The following is a 21,278-nucleotide window of genomic DNA, read 5'->3' on the forward strand; positions in this document are numbered from 1 at the left end:
CAATTACGCATAAGATCCAATGTGTCTCCTTACCATCAGGTACAATAATTCATTAATGCATCTAAGTGAATCAAGCTTGCTAATCAAGGGCACAAATGAGGCTTCCTAATGGGCTCTGTTGACCCCTACTGGTCAACTACCCATGCAGTGCACCCCGTTTTTCTTGACAGAAAGAAGCAGCACCTGATCAGCATGTCCGTGCCATCCTGCCATCATCAGCAGTTTGATCTTTTTGATTGTAAACCCAGTCTACATGTATTAACTGTAAATAATCTTAGCAGACATGAAGTCATGTATGTAATTTGCCTAGGTGGACCTAACTTTCTGATGATAATCTACGTCCCGGAAGGTTTTTTGTCTCACCGATCCACGGATCGGCAGAGTTTTCCTTCAAACCTGACCCCAAAGCCGGGATTGATTTTGTCATTAGAACTTTAGGAGAATCCTAGTGTGTTGATCTGCTAGATTATCGTTGTGTCGCAGAGCTGGGTGTTTTGTGAGGGTCTGTATTAAATGGGTTTGTCTCTTAAGATGTGATTTTGTAAAAGTCATGATGTAATGTGTCCTGAGGGTCGAGAAATGTTTTAAATCCCCTCATGAGTCCTAAGTCCTAGGTCCTAGGTGATGTTTCTGAAGGTTTAGTTCAGTGATCCATTTTAAAATGAATTAAAAAAATAAAAATAATAAAATAATGAAAAAAATAATAAAAAATTAAAAAATCAAGCAAAAACCCTAACTAATAAAATAATAATATTTTAAGTGAATAAATCGACGGATGAGATCAAGAGATGTCTTGATCCTCATCAACGGTCGAGATCATTTCTACATGGATCACTCGAACTAGCCGTTAGGATCATTTCCTTTATATAGGGTCTTAGGGGGTCATTTCAAATCCATCCGAGCTGTGAGTCTGGACTGAAAAAAGCTCTCTTGTAATCTGATTTCTGTTTAATAAAAGAAGACTTTGGGGTCTAAATCGTGCTGGTGTTACTCTCTGGGATTGCTGTGAGATCTTTAATTTTCCGCATATTTCAGTTTTCAGCCATTAGTTATAGCTTGTTTTTAGAGTATTGTGAGCACAGGTATCTTGTTCACTTGCTAGGGTTTGAGTGTTGCTAGGGTTTCTGGGATAATGGCAGGTATCTCCATTATTTCCTGAGATCTAGCAGCATTCTCTCTCTCTTTGCTGATGGTTGCTTGAGATGTGCAGGAAAACATTTTTTGAAGGAAATTTTGTGGGCGTTCGGGGAAGTTCTCGGCTGAACCAGCCAACTCCCGCAAGCACTTTCTGTGCAGAGCCCAGCTGATTGTTCCCTGAGTTAATCATTTAAAGTTTCTTTTATGTTTTACATTGAGAGAATTTCTTTCTGTTCACAGTGAAGTTCAAAAATTTCTGATATATTGAAAACATTACTGTTGTTATAGCTAAATCTGGCATTTTAGGGGCCACAATCTGTAAATTATTGGGCTGTCTTAGGGTTTCAATTTTATTTTTGCAGTCTTCATTAGGGTTTTGTTGCCTTGAAATTGCAGGTACAGGGTTTCTCTTCAGGGGTTTATGAGCAGAAAGTTATATGATCACATCCCTGTCCGCCAAAAACAATCCACTGTATATTGGCCAGAAATTTTTCAATAATACATCCGCCATCGAGAAGGGCGTGACAGCGTATGAAAAGCATGCATCGCCAGAATCAGCGTGAGGTAGAAGCACGTATTTTTGGCATGATTCACCTAAACTGCCAACAGTGCGTGTAATCTCCAATAGCCAGAAACATCACAAAAAGAGAAGGGAAGCAAATTCGAATTTTATTGACGGGCCAGCAGAAAAAATCGATTCATAGTGGCCGCCGTCGTTATCAACGCAGGATTGTTCAGCGATTCATGAAACTGATTTCTCCATCGAACGCTAAGCTGCTTGAGAAGCTTCAGGCGTGAAAACTATCCAGCGTTTCGAGTTTCCCTTTGCAGTCGATCCACAGTCATCCGCCATCGTGTTTACGCTTGCACATGGGTTACGATATCGTTTTTCTGCATTACCTTTCAGCGTTTGGGTTATACGTTTCTTTGACTGCTTAATGCTTGATGATATGCGATTTACAGCTCAAGAATCTCCGTCATTTTCGTTTCCGGGCCAGGTATGCCCTTGAATGCATCGATGGCACTCTGCATGAACTGAAAGTTGCTCACGTCAGTCGTTGAGGGTTACGATTTCTCCACGATTCATAGCAGATAAGGCCGATTCCGCCCTCCGTCCAACTGTGCCTTCGAAATCGTGTTCTGCGTTTCAAATCTTTGATGGTATTGGGCCTTCCTTACTCACGCCGACGGGGCAGGTAGAACCAGTTTTTTTTTGATATATAATGCGTGTTAGATTTTACGTGGTCGCAGGCGTAGGTGTGTAGATTGTGATTTAAATTTTAATTTAATCCTTGGCTTTTGCTATAGTTCGTTTTATTTTGATTAGATTTTTTGTATTGTAAAAGGGTTTTGGGATTTTTGTTTAATATTAACTCATATATAAAAAAAAAAAAAAAAATGTGATGAAAAGGGGTTAGCTTAGGTTTGTTTTATAATTTAGATTTGTTAGATTTTAAAATTTGTAGATTTTAATTTATTTTTATTTTAGCTTAGTTTTAAGTTTAGATCTAGATTTTAATTAGATTTCAAAGTTTTGTTATAAAAAAAATAAAATAAAATAAAATAAAAAATAAAAAAATAAAAAATATTTTTTTTTTATATTTTAATTTGATTTAGTTTAGTTTTAAAATTTTCATTTAAAAAATAAAAAATCAAAAAAATATAAAAATTTCATGGAAAATTTATTTTTGCCAGATACAGTTGTTTTCATGTTATATCTTTCATGTTGAACTTTCAAGTCGAGATGCGAAGTTGATATATGGTTAATGGTTTATGATTCGTGGTGGTTTAAAAGCATTTATCTTTTCGAAACTTTCAGTTGCTGAATATCGTTTTGAGCGTTGTGATTTAGTTGATGATAGATGATTACTGTTCATGTTTCATGTCTCTACACCATTTAACAAGTAATCGTTTTAACCACAATCTCTTAAGGCACTGGTCTATCAAAATTTATAAAATTATCTTAGTGCATCTCGTCTCCCAGCCCAATTGTTTGACAGTTGGCATTCACCATCTCACAGGGTCTACCCCCCTTAGCCGTGGGAGACCGGCTTAAACGGAGAGATCGGGGATCAGAGTGACAGCCCCCGGTCTGAGCGTTGTCGTGTCAATCCGTGCGACAACATTTTTGGCGCCGTTGCCAGGGACAGAGTTTTTCTGTTCCTGGAGTTTCATCGACATTCATCTTCTCATCTTCTCATCTCTCATTTGAGCTGGCAGATTCAATATTTTGGCATCTTTTTCATCACATATCAGCAGCATCTCTTCGGTGTGTTTCTTGTTTGGGTGGCGACTCCATTTTTTATTTTTTCCCAGACAAGAAGCCTCCCGCATATCTGTTTATTGGTTACTTCTTGGATCTTAGAATCAGTTTTATTGTTCAAGTGGCGACTCCACTTCTTTCATCTTTTGATTTTCTTGAGCATAGAGCTAGTTCTATCATCCATCTGATCCCTTATTGTTCATCATGGATTATTCATTTAAACCATGTCATTTTACTGATAATCTCCATGATCTTCCGAAAGAGGCCATTGGTAAATTACTTAAGTTCTCGGGTGATGATTCGGTCGCTGTTAAAAGGCATTTAAACATGTTTACTTGTGTAATGATCTTATACTGTAGATTTCCTCAATATAATAATGAAGATTTCAAGATGCGTCTATTTGTCCGTTCTTTAGAGGGTGATGCCTTGAATTGGTTTAATAACTTTCCTAATGATTTTTTCACTTCTTTACAAGACATTCTCAATGCTTTTAAAGATAGATATGATAGTCCAAACAGCCTGCCTTCTACTTCTAAAATTGTTGAACAGAAAGAAAGTAATTCAGCTGTTGAAGAAAGATTTCAAGGTCAGAATGTGTCATCCACCGGAAATATTGCAGATCATCATAGTGAAAAATCAGGGATAAATGACAAAGAAAAGGAGGAGCAAAAGCAAATAATACAAGATTTAAAGATGCTGGTGAAAAATCTGGAAAGCAACCAAACTAATCTTATCAATGATGTTAAAACTTTACGCACCCATCTGGAAAAACGTAATAAGGAGATTGAGGACACGCAAAATCAGCATGCTAAGGAAATTGAGGCCATGAAAACTAAACATGAAACGGAAATTGGAAACATGCAAGCGAATCATGAAGAAGAAATAAATTCCATGCAGCATTGCTTGATGAACATAAAGGAAGAAAATGTTAAAGTAATAAAAGACATGGAAGAACATCATGCCAGACAAATTAGTGCTATAAAGGTTGAACACTCTAGACAGATGGATGCCATTAGAATACAGGTTCAAAAATTTCAGCAATTGGAAAATGAAAGAAAACAGATAACATCAATAGATCAGGAGCCTTCTGACTTGTTGCAACAAGATCCATCTTATTATGAGGAGGTTATTAGTTCAGTTGAAAGATGGTTGATCGAGGATGGACTTAAGAATGATAAAGATCAGATGCGGGCTAAAGAGAGACATATCACGCGTACTTCATCTAATAGTTTCGAGACAGAAAGTTCCAGCTCATCAGTAATTCATCCTGCCAGAAAGAAAAAGCGCAAGAGGAAGAAAATGAGAAGAAGATTTGACGCATCAGACAGCCGCGAGCTGCTTGATTTTCGGATAGGAAAAAGTCCTACCATATGCAAAATTGGACGTGGCACATCCGACAAGCAGCCGACAGATTTGCCTGAAAGCAGGCAAATGCTCAGTATGCACTATATTGAAAACATCTGATGCCGTAGGGCATCCTTTGTATCGTATTTCTAACCCTACTTGTTTTTTCCGCATTTTCGTTTCTGTTTTAGATAGTTAATAAATGAAGAGCTTTTATCTTTATTGTGCTTAACGTATATGCTGATTTTTGGATGGACGCTACTTATTTTTGTGTTGTATGGATGCAGATTCTGGATTCTCACATTCCTGCAAGCAGCAACGTGTCCCCAAGTAGAGCCAGATGTTGACCCCTACTGGTCAACTACCCATGCAGTGCACCCCGTTTTTCTTGACAGAAAGAAGCAGCACCTGATCAGCATGTCCGTGCCATCCTGCCATCATCAGCAGTTTGATCTTTTTGATTGTAAACCCAGTCTGCATGTATTAACTGTAAATAATCTTAGCAGACATGAAGTCATGTATGTAATTTGCCTAGGTGGACCTAACTTTCTGATGATAATCTACGTCCCGGAAGGTTTTTTGTCTCACCGATCCACGGATCGGCAGAGTTTTCCTTCAAACCTGACCCCAAAGCCGGGATTGATTTTGTCATTAGAACTTTAGGAGAATCCTAGTGTGTTGATCTGCTAGATTATCGTTGTGTCGCAGAGCTGGGTGTTTTGTGAGGGTCTGTATTAAATGGGTTTGTCTCTTAAGATGTGATTTTGTAAAAGTCATGATGTAATGTGTCCTGAGGGTCGAGAAATGTTTTAAATCCCCTCATGAGTCCTAAGTCCTAGGTCCTAGGTGATGTTTCTGAAGGTTTAGTTCAGTGATCCATTTTAAAATGAATTAAAAAAATAAAAATAATAAAATAATGAAAAAAATAATAAAAAATTAAAAAATCAAGCAAAAACCCTAACTAATAAAATAATAATATTTTAAGTGAATAAATCGACGGATGAGATCAAGAGATGTCTTGATCCTCATCAACGGTCGAGATCATTTCTACATGGATCACTCGAACTAGCCGTTAGGATCATTTCCTTTATATAGGGTCTTAGGGGGTCATTTCAAATCCATCCGAGCTGTGAGTCTGGACTGAAAAAAGCTCTCTTGTAATCTGATTTCTGTTTAATAAAAGAAGACTTTGGGGTCTAAATCGTGCTGGTGTTACTCTCTGGGATTGCTGTGAGATCTTTAATTTTCCGCATATTTCAGTTTTCAGCCATTAGTTATAGCTTGTTTTTAGAGTATTGTGAGCACAGGTATCTTGTTCACTTGCTAGGGTTTGAGTGTTGCTAGGGTTTCTGGGATAATGGCAGGTATCTCCATTATTTCCTGAGATCTAGCAGCATTCTCTCTCTCTTTGCTGATGGTTGCTTGAGATGTGCAGGACAACCTTTCTGAAGGAAATCGTGGGCGTTTGGGGAAGTTCTAGGCTGAACCAGCCGACTCCCACAGGCTTTTCTTTGCAGAGCCCAGCTGATTTTGGCCCTGGGTTAATCATTAAGAGTTTTATTTCCTGTTTTACATGAGAGATTTTCTTTCTGCTTACAGCAAAGTTCAAATTTCTGTTTCTTGAAATACTACTGCTGTTATAGCTAAATCTGGCATTTCAGGGGCCATAATCTGTAAATTATTAGGCTGACCTAGGGTTTCAAATTTTTTTTACAGTTTTTCATTAGGGTTTTGTTGTCTTGAAATTGCAGGTACAGGGCCTCTTTTCAGGGGTTTATGAGCAGAAAGTTTGGTGATCACATCCCTGTCCGCCAAAACAATCCACTGTACATCGGCACAGCATCATTATAATTTCGATTTGCAGTCTCAGATTCTATCTATCGCTTGTCTGACCGCGTGCATACGAAGTTTCGAAGCCTTAAGGAGATAATCAGTTGTTGGCTGGGTAAAAATTTTCTCTTGGGCGGCTCTCCAAAAAGAGGCATCGAATGTCGTTTTCTACTTGCGGTTAAATGCATCGCCGTCGAGGGTGTCTGATCCGCAGATAGAAATCAATCACCGCAGAGATTAAACTTCACGCGAATCATATTCTGGTTTAAAAGTGGCTGCAAATATTATGACTTGGTGTGAATCCTTGAATGACAACGTGTTTCCCTCAATTGCCTCCGTCTGGTGCCAGAAGACACATCACGCTTGCGGACTTGTCTCAGGTTTTTTTTTTTTTGAAACCATTGTTATACGTGACTGCAACTCAAAATCGATCCGTCACATTTTCTGTTCATCGACTCAGCATGGACGGATTGGTATAGTGCTGGCCTGTCAACACGCCATCCCAAAATCGTGTCCCTATTTGCTGCCGAGAGCCGTCGGAAATTTCATCTATACGCCATCACTCGCAGAGTATCAAAACGAACGCTGGGTATACCAGTTCTCAAAGGGCCGCTTCTGATTTGCTGGAAGTCGTGGACCTGCAAACGATTGAACCCATCGTAACTTGATTGCAAAACTAATCAATCCGCTTCATTTTCGATTGTTCCATCCACGCCGTCGACAGTTCAGATTTACTCGCTGAAATCCGCAGGTGAAATTGATTCACGCACAGGTAATATATTATTGTTTCGGTGGCTTTGGATTTGGGTTCCGTCGTAGGGTTTCCATGTAATTTTCGTGCCCCTTTCCATTTTACGATTGCGTGTGACTTCGATCAGTAAGATAGCGAAATGATTTCGATTGTTAGGCGTAGTTCTGGGTATGGCGTAGGGTAAAGCATATTGCCGTCGGCTCTTCCTTTTTTTTTATAATCGTTTGCAGTTTTCCATTTAGGCTAACGTAGATTGTATTTTTTTTAATTAATTAGATTTCAATTAGTTTTATTTTAGTAACGTATTTAGATTTTAGTCTTTTTTTTAAATAGTTTCATATAAATTCAAAAAAAAAGAAAATCAAATAAAAATGTGACTTTGCCTTTTTAGACTTAGGCTTTAGTTTGATTCACTTAGTTTTTTTTTTGTTTTTTTAGATTTAATGATTTTAGATTTTTTTAGATTTGTATTTTAATGTTTTAGCTTTAGTTTAAAATTTGCATAGTTTTGTTTAGATGTAAAATACTTTTTTAATATTTAGTCCTTAGATTAAATTTTAATTAGTCTTTAGCTTAGATTTTAATTTATTTTTAAGTTTAGTTTAGGATTAAGCTTAGTTTTAGATTAGATTTTTTATATAAAAAAAAAAAAAAAAAAAAAATTGGAAAATCATTTTGCCAGTTTCAGTTGCTTTCGCGATATATCTTTCATGCTGAGATCTGAAATTTTCAAGTCGAAACACGAAATCCAATGTCTGGTTAATAATGCTCATGGTGGTTTAAGACATTTATCTCTTCAAAGCTTTCAGTTGCCGGATATCGTTTTGGTCACATGATTTAGCTGATGATAGATGGTTGCTGTTCATGTTCCATGTTTCTTTATCATTTAAAAAGTAATCATTTAAAAATTGACTCCACAAGGCACTGGTCTGCTAAATTAACCTAATCCATCGAGCCCCTTTTATTTCGTATCTCGTGTTTCCCAACCAACTGGTCGACAGTTGGCCTCATCATCTCACAGGGACTACCCCCCTTAGCCGCGGGAGACAGGCTTAAACGGAGGGATCGGGGATCAGAGTGACAGCCCGCGGTCTGAGCGTTGTCGTGTCAATCTGCGCGACAACAGGCTCCACTTCCAAATTTGGGGCCTTGGCATGTAATAGTGTTACCTCCCTAGGTAGGAGTGGCTAATAAACAACTCTATTAGGTGTTCCCAACCCCTAAAGGGAAAGAAAAGTCCAAGGTACATCCTTCAAGTGATAGGGGTCATGTGGATAATGATGAGATGGATTGGGACACATGGGTCTTAAGGCCAAATTCCATGGGTTCAAGGGTGGTAATGATGATGGATATCCACATATTTGGGTGTATATACGTAGGAGGGAGCAATCGTGATACATGAGTTACCCTAACCTTTGTTTTTCCACCCTTCTTCATTTTCCTTTTGCCTTTCCTTGATTTTTCTTTTATTATATTGCTCAGGGCTCCAAGGGATGAGAGTGTACTATGTATGATATAAGCAGTGATTAATCCATTAAGGTGGGGCAGTTCATCGTCCACATGGGTTGGGACATGCATGGGTTCCTTAATGATGCAGGAGGTGCTCATAGGGGCCCTAAGAACCAAGGTGATGGCCATAACAATAAAGGGTAGAGCTCATGTTTGGATTTTTACCGCGCGCTAATATATTGTCCTGGCCATCTTTTGCATTTTGTAGTATTATTTCCTTTTGTATGTGGCCATGATATGCTTTTAACCTTTTTTTCGCTACATCAACCTCTGAGGCAACATTCCAGGCTCGACCCAACCATGTGGACAAGGGGAGGGGGAGTACTAGAGCCTTGTGGACCCAGAGAGGGAAGATGTTGAAATTGGGCATGTAATGTGCGGAGGGGAGTGAAAAATATGAAACGGGAAAACAGGACCATGTTACCAAAATCAAGGTTTCCCAAGTAGTGCCCATCCTGAAGTTATAAGCCAATAGGGGAGATCCCACGGGACTAGGGTTGACGATTAACCCCCCATTTAAGTTGAGAGAACAAGAATATAGTCAAAACCCTTCATTTTTCCAAGTCACCCAATATTCCATACCAAGTGTGCCCAAGGAAAAACAAGCATAAGCACCCGATTGCACAATGAAAGACATACATTTAGGATTGGATGGCCCACCTTCAAACATACACTCTCAACAAATGGGTGAGGGGGCATATGACTGGCTCAGGTAGCAGAAATCAACTAACACATATATTGGCTACATTGGTGGCTTGACAACCATTGTTGGATGTCTGTTGAAGACAAATCTAGGAGAAAAATTCTCCTATGGGGTCACCCACTAGTGGTCGATAACAAATACCATTACGTCCTCATATAGGATTCAAATATTCACACCATCAGGTATGGTGATGTATTTGTGACATTACCAAATGGTTTTGTTAAAAAGATTCACAATGTGATGTATGCGCTTCATATTAAGAAGAATCTAATATGGGTTTCTACCATAATAGATCAGGGTTTGAAGGTAGAATTTGTAAATTCAAATTGTGTGGTGAAAGATATGTAGGATCACTTCAAGGTCATTGCAATAGGTGTTAGAGTTGGAAGTTTATATAAGCTTAATGTGACAAGAAAAAGTCATCAAGCGTTGGCATCCACAACCATGACAACAAAAGTTTTTTGGCACCAAAGGTATGGCCACATTAATTATCATGATTTGTTGCTACTTCAAAAACAAGGAATGGTAGAAGTACTTCCAATGATTAAGAATCAATATTTTGCATGTGAAGGGTGTGCATTAGGGAAGATGCATAGAAAAGAGTTCCCTACTCATACAAATAGAAGAAAAAATTATATTATTGAACTTGTGCATACAGATGTGTGTGATCCTATGCAAACAAGATCATTAGGTGGAGCAAATCATTTTTTTATCTTTATTGATGATTGTACAAAATATACATCGATTTATTTCATGAGAAAGAAAAGTAATGTATTTGATTACTTTAAAGAGTTCAAAAATCCGATTGAGAAGCAAATAGGGAAATACATCAAGAGCTTTGATCAGATCAAGGGGGAGATTATACTTCAAGTGAATTCATCAAGTCCTACAAAGCCAATGGAATTGTACAACAATACATGATACCACATGCTCCACAATAAAATGGAGTAGCTAAAATGAAGAACAAAACCCTAGTAGAATGTGCACAAAGCATATTAGAAGGTAAAAGCCTTTGTTGGAAATAACACTGAGAAGGGGGGTGAATCAGTATTAGCAAGTCAATAATTTTCCATTTCCATAATCAGATTCATATACGCTACTTTAGTTAATGAAACTTGCATGTATACGCAACTGTGTTTAAGGCAACTAACATATATCCTGCAGACTTAAGATTCAGTTAATTCTTCATATGTTGATCTTTAATCAGTGCATCAGAACCATATAAATAGTAACCAGGTGCAGTAAAAACAGAACAGACAATCGCACACAAGAACACAAGATATAAGGTGGAAACCTAATGTGGGTGAAAACCAACCGCTGCAATCGTCTCTATCTTCTTTTTAAATTAGAAACTTCTTTTTACAATTTTGGTAATGGTGCAGTCTTATACCAGTACGCAGGCTTCTACCTGCAGAAGGCTACAACCTTCTCTCGTTCTCCAGCTTCTCGTGGAAGGGAGCTATAACCCCCTAGCTCTTGTACTAGCTGAAATGTTTACTAGTACGAGGTGCCAGCCTACAGAAGGCTCCAACCTTCTCTTTTCTTCCAGGGACCACGTTTCATAAATTTTCAGATTAGATCCATCAATAGCATCATTCAATCATCTGCATCAACCAATTTCCTTTTGCACCAACCAAAACTGAATTAACCAATCACTTTGACAAATCTTCAGAATGTTGTAACCAGAACACAGTGACCAGAACCCAGACTACTGCAACAGCAAACAAAAGTAGCTAAAATATATTTTTTGAGATATACGCTACTTCCTTTCATCGAACCTGCGTGTATACGCACTTTTCTCAAGGCAAACCTGCGTACGAATCTACAAATCAAAATTAAAATGTATATGTTGTTTTGATATGCCAAACCAGCGTGTATACGCGTCTTTTCTAAAGTGAACCTGCGTACAGATCTGTAAATGATGATTTAAACTCTACAACAATTTCAGACTTCAGTTATACCCAGATCATCATATTTACAGACTACAACATGCACTAGTTATACAGATAAATGATGAAAACCACATAAAGATACTTTACTTCAAGCCTTAAGATCTTGACCCATCATTAGATCTTATCCTTCATCAAGCGCTAAGGTTCATCCTTGGTTCAGATCCAGCTATGCACCATAACCCAATAGCCTGTATATTAGATCCTGCTCTTTATCAGATATTCAATTCATGAGTGTCTTTGCCTAAAGATCTTCTCCTCCTTTTATAGTCTTAGGCCTTACTCAATACCATGGACCAAAAACACTTAGAACCAATACCTTGGACCAAATACCTGGGGTCAACACTTCGGACAAGATACCTTGGACCAATACCATGGATCAAAATACCATGGACCAAATACCACGGACCAAAACTAAGTTTTCCAACATGTACGCGCCTTTCCTTCCGTGAAAGTGCGTGTGTACGCCATACGCGCCTTTCCTTCCGTGAAAGTGCGTGTGTACGCCATACGCGCCTTTTGGTCTGCGAACCGTGTGTACACGAGGCTTGGTCAATGGGGAACCTACGTATACCTCTATTTCTTCATTCTGTGAGTTTGAACTGTGATCTGTCATCTGAGTGAGTTGCCATCAAGGACAACACCTGTGTCATAGTGCCAAATCTGTGTCATAATGCCAACAACCTTACCACTGCCTTCTAGGCTGAAGTTGTTAGTACTATTGTTTATTTGAAAATTAGAATTCCAACTAAAAGTTTAGATCATAAGACTCCTTTTGAAGCTCTTTATGGTTATAAACCAGTAGTAAGCCATTTAAGAATATTTGGAAGCAAAGCATTCTCTCATGTTTCAAAAGAAGATAGGAGAAAACTTGATGCAAAAGCTATCAAGTGTATTTTCATTGGTTATTGTTTTGATCATAAAGCATATACACTTTTTTATCCCTGCACACATAACGTTTTAGCAAGCAGAGTTGTGTTATTTCATGAGCATGTAGATGAAGGCCATAAGGAGGACAGTTATGATGCATGGCATATTCCTTGTGATTATGATGATGTTAAAGAAGAAGCAGATGATAAGAAAGAATAGAAAGATGAGGAAGAATCCAGTGACATGGACACCTCTAGTAGCCACAGCACACCAAAAGGAGATGAGTCACCACAAAGCAAAGAAGAGATGAAAGCAGTGAAGCACCAAGGAGGTCATCATGTCAAACCCAACCACCAGTTAGATTTAAATATTATTCCTTAATGACTAAGGTAATGAATGTCCTATAACCTTTGAATTTCAAACAAGCTAATGAGCATAAAGAATGGAGAGATGCAATGAAGGAAGAATATGAGTCCATAATGAAAAATGATACTTGGGAATTAACAAATTGCCTGAAAATAAAGTACCCATAGAATCCAAATGGTTGTTCAAAACTTAATTTAATGTTGATGGAAGTATAGATAAATATGAAGTCAAGTTGGTTGCAAAAAGTTACTCATAGAAAGAGGAAATTGATTATGAAGAAACTTTTGCACCTGTAGCTAAGCTAAACACAATTAGAATAATGATCACATTAGTTACAAATATAAATGGAAACCACAGAATATAGATGCTAAATTTGCTTTTTTGAATGGGGAACTCAAAGAAGAAGTATATCTTGTTTATCTAGAAGGATTCATAAAGGAGGTTCAAGAGTAGTGTTGTAGTGACCATCCCCCCCTCATGTACCAAACCCCAGAACCAAGCACCATGTGGAATTGTGAGCAAAGTGCGCTCGAAACCACACACCATGTGGAACTATGAGCAAAGTGTGCTCGAAACTGCACTTTCAAAAAATGGAACCACGTTTCGAGCTAGATTTGCACGGTTCTTGGAATTTTGCAACTGCTATGTGATGAACCATGCTTCCCAGGCACTCCTAAGGTGCTACCTTAATGCTTCCTAGACACTTCTTAGATTCTCCCTAATGGTAATGTTATATTCTTACCATGAAATGACTCGGGATGTTTGAGAGTGGTTCCAACCTCATCAAACTTCATATGGAGAAAATAAAACTTCATATCCCATTCAAAATTCAACAAAGTTAACAATTTTCAGGATTTCAGGATCAATGGGATTGTCGCATTTCATTAGATTATATAGCCTACGAGGGTAAATGATTGGCATTTAATCAAGAGCACCAAGCCCTATACGTACCTAGTGTTGGTGGTGTTGACTATTGAACTCCTTTGTCATTGCCTTAGCAAAAAGATACCCTTCACTCAAGTCAAAATCATTGATCAGGTATGTTAAGATTTTTCTACTATATTTTAAGGCTTGGATTGGGCAATTTGATCAAAATTGGGCAATGTTGACTAATGTCCCTAGAGAATCGAGGTAGAGGCAAAGGCTAGACAAGAGAAGAATCTAGATTCAAGATGGTTGATGTTCAAATAATTAATTGTTAATGTACTATGGATTTCATCTATCTTAATTTACGTACAAGTATGCATGTTTTGATATATTCTACAACTAATTTGGCATTCTAGATGTTTTTTTGAATATAAATGCAATGATAATAGATGCTTTGCTTTCGAGGATTTCCGGAAAATGACGCTTTCGAACCTTTGCTTCCAAAAAACACACCTGCTTCGTGCAACATTGGTTAATAGCATCTTGTTTGCAAATTAAAGAAAACTTTGTATGGATTAAAACAGGCACCAAGATTTTAGTATGTGAAGATTGAATCTTTCTTCCTTCATGAAGGTTTTATGAAAAGCATGGGTGACACTAACCTATATATCAAGTTTAGGTCAAAAGGGGCATGCTGCTATGATTTCCCTTTATGTTGATGATCTTATTATAACAAACAATGCTTCTAAGTTAATTAATGATGTTAAAAGACAACCGTCACAGGTTTTAGAAATGAAAGACCTTGGTGAATTGCATTATTGCTTAGGTCTTGAATATGGAGAAAAGTTCGTCAAACATTGGTTGGATAGAGAAAATATACAAGAGAGCTACTCAAAAGGTTCAAAATGGATCAATGTATGGTAGTATCAATACCTTTAGAACAAAATGCCAAACTCTATAGTGATGATGATACAAGAGAGGTGGATGTTACATTGTATCATTCGTTGGTGGGAAGTCTAAACTATCTCACTACAACTAGACCAGACATAGCATATTTAGTCAGCATCCTAAGCTAGTTCATGGCTAAGCCTCTTGAAAGCCATTGGAAAGCAATGAAGAGAGTCCTCGGTATTTGAAAGGCACAGTTAATTTTGGTATTAAATATACTGTTTATTTTGATGTCGAGTTGGCAAGCTATTCTGATTTAGATTGGATTGGAAATCTTGATGACAGAAGATTAACCTTAGGATATGGATTTATCTTTAGATCCAGGATCAAGGCATGCAGCAGCAAGAAACTATCAACTGTTTCTTTGTCATCAACTGAAGCTGAATACAAAGCTTTGGGCAATACTATGTGTGAAGCAGTTTGGTTGAGGCAAATTCTTGAAGATGTGAGAGAAGAACAGAAAATGCCAACAATTATCAAATGTGATAATAAAAGCTCCATCAAACTAGCCAACAGTCCTGTATACCATGCAAGATCAAAACACATTGAAACTCACTATCATTTTGTTAGGGAAAAGATGCAGTCTAAGGAAAATTGATTTAGTTTATTGTAATACTAATGAAAATGTGGTTGACATCTTTACAAAATTTCATGAAAATGTGGTTGACATCTTTACAAAATTTGTCGGAAAGGCAAAATATGAAATATGTAGGAATTAGTTAGGTGTAGTAGAGAACACATTTCTCCATTACGTAGGAGTGTCATGCTAATGGTGAATCTAGAATCTGCTATTATTAGAAGGAGTTGTCTTTAGTGCAACTTTTTGGAAGCTTTTCCGGTGGAATTTTCCGGTCTAATTTCTCTTAAATCCAGCACGAATTCATTGAAATCGCGAAATTGATAGGTAAACCCTGCACAATAGTAGTGCCCTAGGGGTTTCTCATGGTGCTGAATCCATATATACAGTCAAAAAAACTAGTTTAAATAACACAAATCAAGATTTCACATCAAAATTTTCACTGGATTCCGGCACTGGAAACTCCAAAAAGTTGCACTATAGACAACCCCTTATTAGAAAATGTTATGCTATGTTAGAGATTTGTTAAGAGTAATTGTCGTAGTTGGTAATTGTTAGTTTCCAGATCCTATATTCTAGGATTTTGTTCAACTATATTGTAATTCTATATACGTACCTGATTTCTGGCTTGGTGAATGTAAGTGCGAATGCGAGCAGTCTCTAATGTGAACGTTGTCTCACCTAAGAGCTAAAACTCATCTTCCAATAATTTGCTTTCCATAGTTTCTGCCTGTAATTATTTAATTTGGGCAGGTGAGCTCTAGTATATGTTTAGCTTGCTCATGTGAAGAATGTTATATTAAGAATTATTTATTTTAGATTATTTTAAATTTCCTTTCTATGGCCAATCTTATCTTTAACCGATATGTACTGCTCTATAATACCAAATACTGCTGAAATTTGTGCACTTTTGCTCTCTGGCATCCTCTCTTCTCTCTGTATTGCCTTTTATTTTTGCGGTAGCATTGTATCGAAGCTTAATATCAAAATCCAACACATGATCAATTCTTGTAAGCCTTAGTTTACAGAATTGGCACTTAGTGAGTTTGAAGTATGTTCCTCGCACGCTCAAGATTTTGAGGCCTTGATTACCAGAATAGGCGCATAGGCCCAAACAAAAATAACATTCAGGATTCATACAAGTTACATGAAAAGCTGTTGGAATTAGCCTAGTGATACATTTGAAGAAACTAAACAAGATTAACAGGGTTCCGTACATATATACCTGTGTTAGCTATGATATTACTAGTTCTCCCAGTGTCGTCAGAGCGGTAAATAATATCTCCTCTCTCAACGGCATCAAATAACCTGCAAAACTCACACATATCAATCTGTGAAAATTTCATCGAACAAAAATTTATGATATTAACCAAACATTTCCTAATGTCTATGAAATAATAGTCATTCAACTCACAAATTTCAAACTGTGAAAATTTCATCAAGCAACAAAGTATGACATGAACCAGAAATTTTCTATATCCAGAAACATTAGTAGTCATTCGTTGGCCAATGGGGCGTAGGTTCACTGTTGATGAAGCTCTAGAATTAAGTTACCCAGTATGTTTTAGTTATTTTGTAAAGTGCCCTATTTGTACGGCATGGCACTAGTTTCAAATGGATGAGGCCAAATGGAAGTGCCAAGCAATTTTGGCAAAGTAGTCACTCCTTTTTGGCAGAGTAGCCACCCCTCCCACAAGTCACCTAATCCAGCTGAAGGATTGAAAGAAAAGTATAATGCTCACTTGAGATCCGGGTCGTACACCAACGCGTTCCAATCCATTAATTTGAGATATCTGGGAGGGTCGCCAACCATCTGTTTACGCACAACAGACCATATTCCATCTGCCCCAATTAAGAGCTTACAAGGAATCATCTTGATCTTCTCTATGTTATCAGCCGTGTATCTGAAATAGGCTTCAACACCACCCTGCAGAATATACAAATTATTACAAAGAGACAAGAGGCATAGTTAAAATTGACAACTTTATGAATGTTAAAAATAGGGGAATCCTGTTTTTAAGACAAAAGCTTTGATACTATTATATATATATAGAGAGAGAACTCCCAACTCATTCAATTGACCAGATTCTTCAACAAACTGCTCATTGATTCACCGACATTAGCACGACTGCATGTATAGACTACCATTTTCCTACCACTGAACAGTCTTCCCTTTGGGCAGGATGCGGGCAGCTACAGACACTGATCCTAAGTCGTGGATCAGTTAAGAATCGAGAGATATTAAACCCTTAAACCACACAATCTCCCTTTCGACGAAATGAACGAACGAGGTCTGGATTGTGCATCTTCATATGTTTAAATATCTTTCACTGCTACGTTGATCCGGGAATTAGGATCAGAGCTAGTATAAATAAAGTTATTCAACTCTACATGTTTAAATATCTCTGGGTGCTGCTCTAACGTATGATTTGAGATCAGAGCTGATATGAGTAAAATTGTGCATCTCTATTGATATAAGTAAAGTTATGCAGATATACTGAGAGCTAGTTCTTGGGATGATTTATTTAGCGAATGGTTTGTCCAGAGGCTGCGAGCATTTATTGTAAAGCTTCAGAAAAAGGGCCAATGAAAAAGCAATCTGTCTCATAGGCTATCTTTAGCCTTATCGACGTTAAAATAATTTCTTTCTTTCCTTCTTTCTTTCTCCACTGATCTAAAATTTGAGATCAGAGCTAATACAAGTAAAATTGTGCTTCTCATTGCGTTTAAATATATCTATTTCGGTGTTACATTGGTCTAAGTTTAACAAACTGTATGTATAGCTGGTTTTTAATATATATTTTTAAATGGGTAGTCTAAGTTATATATACAAAATAGTCTTTTTCACTGTAATTTGGAATTTGGTTATATACTTGAAACTTCAAGTAAGATTGTGATTTTTTGTTATTTAAAATACATTTTACAGATCAAAGTTTTAAACCACTTAAATTCAATTTTTTTTAAATCTCTGTCGGATTTTGGCTAAAATTAAACAGAAAAAATATTAACAATGAGGATAGTCATCACTGGCTGCTATCTCGAAATGCAGGCTTACTTATCACTGTGATTCAAGGAAATGTGCTGCCATGGTCATCACTTGCTGCTATGAGCAAATCTAGGCTGACTCATCACTGTTATTCAAGGAAAACCATGTCATCTTGAATTAGCTGTTGGTGGTCTGTAAAAGAGCAGAGTTTTTGTGAGATGCCTGGTCTTGAGCCATTAACATGTTTCCTTACATAAATTATATATATTATTTTCTTTTCTTTTTGAGAAATTACTTCACTTTTACCTTATTTAATGATATAAAATTTAAAATTATTAATAAAAAACTAAACTTTACACAAATAAACTAATCTACACTTTATAAATATATAATTTTCAATACCTTATAAATATATGTTGGAAACACTGAGAGGGAGGATGAATCAGTGTTTTTTTTCAATTGTTATTTTTACGAGTTAGATCACCTATATTTAGAACACAAAATGAACGATAAGAATAAATGCTTTTATTAATTTCTTCTTTACAATAAATCAAGTACAATATATGTAGGGCTCCAACCCTAGATGAAGACACTGCTCTTCAATCTCCCAGGCTCCAACCTGTAATATGCCAAGCACCAACTTGGACTTCCAAGGCTCCAACCTTGTCAATTTTGAAGCACCAACCTCAAGGGCTCCAACCCTATATCTAGTTCAGGCTCCGACCTGGTTTCTTGAAGACTCTGATCCTTTAAGGCACCAACCTTGTCTTTTCGAGGCTCCAACCCTTAGTTTTACTTCGTCAAGATATATTTGGTTATACTTCACGGCTCCCAATGTCTTCTTCAATGAGCCCTGTCAATCTTTAGCTATCCCTTCACTTTAGTCTCCACGTCTCGTCATCAATGACAACCTTGTTCTTCACATGAAGGTGTCACCATTACTCTTCATGTTACCCAAACAAAACTTCTTCAAGGTCACCTCATGATGGCTTCAATGTATCATGGTCTTCAACGATCTCCACAAATCTTCAATATGTTGCTTCACAAAGTTCTCCAACTCTACCCTATTATGTTCTCAAGAGAAGACTTCAACAAGCTCTATTTGTCTAATCCCAATAAATCAACACTTCGGCTACGACAACTATGACAACTTCGACCACGGAAACTACAGCAACTTCGACCACGGTAGGTTCAACCACGGCAACTACGACAGCTTCAACTACGGCAGTTGCGACAACTTCGACCACGACAACTACGGCAACTTCGACCACGGTAGCTCCAACCACAATAACTACCGCAGCAGCGAACACGGCAGCTTCGACCACAGAAACTACGGCAGTTTTGACCACGGAAACTACTGAAACTTCAACCACGACTTTCTTAAAAATTTGCCCAAACAGTAAACTTCAATGTCCTCAGCCTCTTATTTTCTCCTGTAATTCTTGTCCGAATTTTGTGCTCAATCTCAAAAAAGATCACCGAAATTTGATGGCTAGAATGAGGAGATGGACTTATATTTATATTGGTTTTGTGTTTAAGGTGAGGAGACATGTCACTTGAATGAGAGGCCAAGTTGCATGAGTCGGCTCATGTCGGTTTGCATTAAAATATATATATTTCTCAACTTAAAACTTCATTTTCTCAACAACCACTGGGAGTTTCGAGGCAAGTAAGGGCTCATTAGAAAGAAGAAAAAATCCTCTTTAAGATGGTCCAGGTCCCACTGAAAAAAGATGCCTCTAAGGTGGAAAAAATATTTTTTCTTTATGACTGAATTTAAATTTTATGCAAACAAAGTTTAGGACAACATGAGGAATGTTTGGGATAGTAAGGCTTCTCCATTGTTTGGCTTCTTCATCATCATAAGATCATGTAGGACATCCATGTCATCATAATAGTATCCAGTAATGAGTGTATCATGTTGATATGGGGTAGCATCAGATGTGCTCTAGCCACGAAAATTGGTGGAGAGGCTAAGGCACATGGGATCTCCAATACCCAGAAAGGGTTTGGGCAAATTTTAAATAGTTTGGGAGATATTAAAATAATTAATATTTTTAATGGAGTCCCTAAGTCTAAACTTAGGGAAAATAAAATACTAATGTGAATTAATATAAAACTGTGTTAGAATGGTCCACAAGTCATGGATCAAACCAGATCTAATCTTAGCCATTGATTAGGGACTTAATCTCAGTGGTTGATTTGTCAACGAGAAAAGTATAAGAGGAGGATTGAGGGTCACTTGGAGAACACACCGAGAAATCAAGATTTCGACTTTCTAGGGCTAGGTTTGCTGAGAAAGTTGAGAGAGTGATTAGAGTTGCAACTGAAGGGCAATGAATACAGATGCAAAGAGGCAGAGATAGCACCGGGAGGATCAACGCAGTAGCCAGAGAGAGGGACGCAAAACCAACCAAGGGTTCACGCAGAGCCAGCCAGGGCTCACACAAAGCCAGCCAGGAGCTGCGCAATGCCTTAGAGGGCCAGCGTGAGTGACGCAAAGGGCTAGAGGACTGACGCAGTGCCTCCAGAGGCTAACGCAGACCAAGCCAAAGTGACGCTAGGCTAACGTTGGACCAGAAAGGGCAGACGTTCGGGTTTCATGGGGCAGATTGGAGCTATGAAGTTGACGGAGTGATTATCTGGGGGTTTCAACCAGAACATCTGTCTCCGGCTAAGAGGTAATACTGCCGAGATTATTCTTTGTTGGGTGAGCCGGTTTTGGCACCCAAATTGTATTCAGAAACTGCATAATAATAAAAGCCTCAGTTAGTTGCATCGGTTTTCCCACATTGGGTTTTTCCAGGAACATTGGTCCAAAAACAACGGTATCACTTATGTGCTTATTTTTGTTTCCGTCAGTTGATGATCTGTAATGCGTTGAGCATGTACTTGTATTTATTTTTCAATATTTACATGGTAATTAACTTGTTAATTAATCAGAACAAGTAGGTAGAAATAAATCAAAAAGTACATGGAGGGTTTCTAACTAATGGACTTAGAAACTTCAACATGGTATCAGAGGGTGGTTGCAGATCACAGGAGAACTAAGGACATCAACTGAGCAGAGCAGTGACAGCAGAAAACAGCTGTCCCAAGTGACAAAAGTTGTTTCTAGCAGAGAAGCAGCAAGGAAGGGGTGACGTAGTGCTTGCGTCATCAAGTTCGAGCCAAGAAG

The 21,278-nt window shown here is 37.8% G+C and overlaps 1 protein-coding gene across 3 annotated transcripts in view; it reads right to left on the bottom strand.

Annotated features, from left to right (window-relative positions):
- Positions 1-21,278, bottom strand: part of LOC149174147 (uncharacterized) — a 151,197-nt gene that overhangs the window by 106,496 nt on the left and 23,423 nt on the right. For all 3 annotated transcript variants that reach the window (XM_089419189.1, XM_089419191.1, XM_089419190.1), the window contains exons 2-3: positions 16,857-17,041; positions 16,340-16,422 (exon numbers count right to left, since the gene is read on the bottom strand). In XM_089419189.1, the coding sequence (XP_089275315.1) occupies positions 16,340-16,422; positions 16,857-17,041 (268 nt within the window). The remainder of the gene's footprint in view (positions 1-16,339; positions 16,423-16,856; positions 17,042-21,278) is intronic.

Source organism: Pinus tabuliformis, chromosome 4_1, assembly GCF_031772625.1.
Source record: "Pinus tabuliformis cultivar Carrire ecotype Pingquan chromosome 4_1, CPIR1, whole genome shotgun sequence".
Taxonomy (NCBI): Eukaryota; Viridiplantae; Streptophyta; class Pinopsida; order Pinales; family Pinaceae; genus Pinus; species Pinus tabuliformis.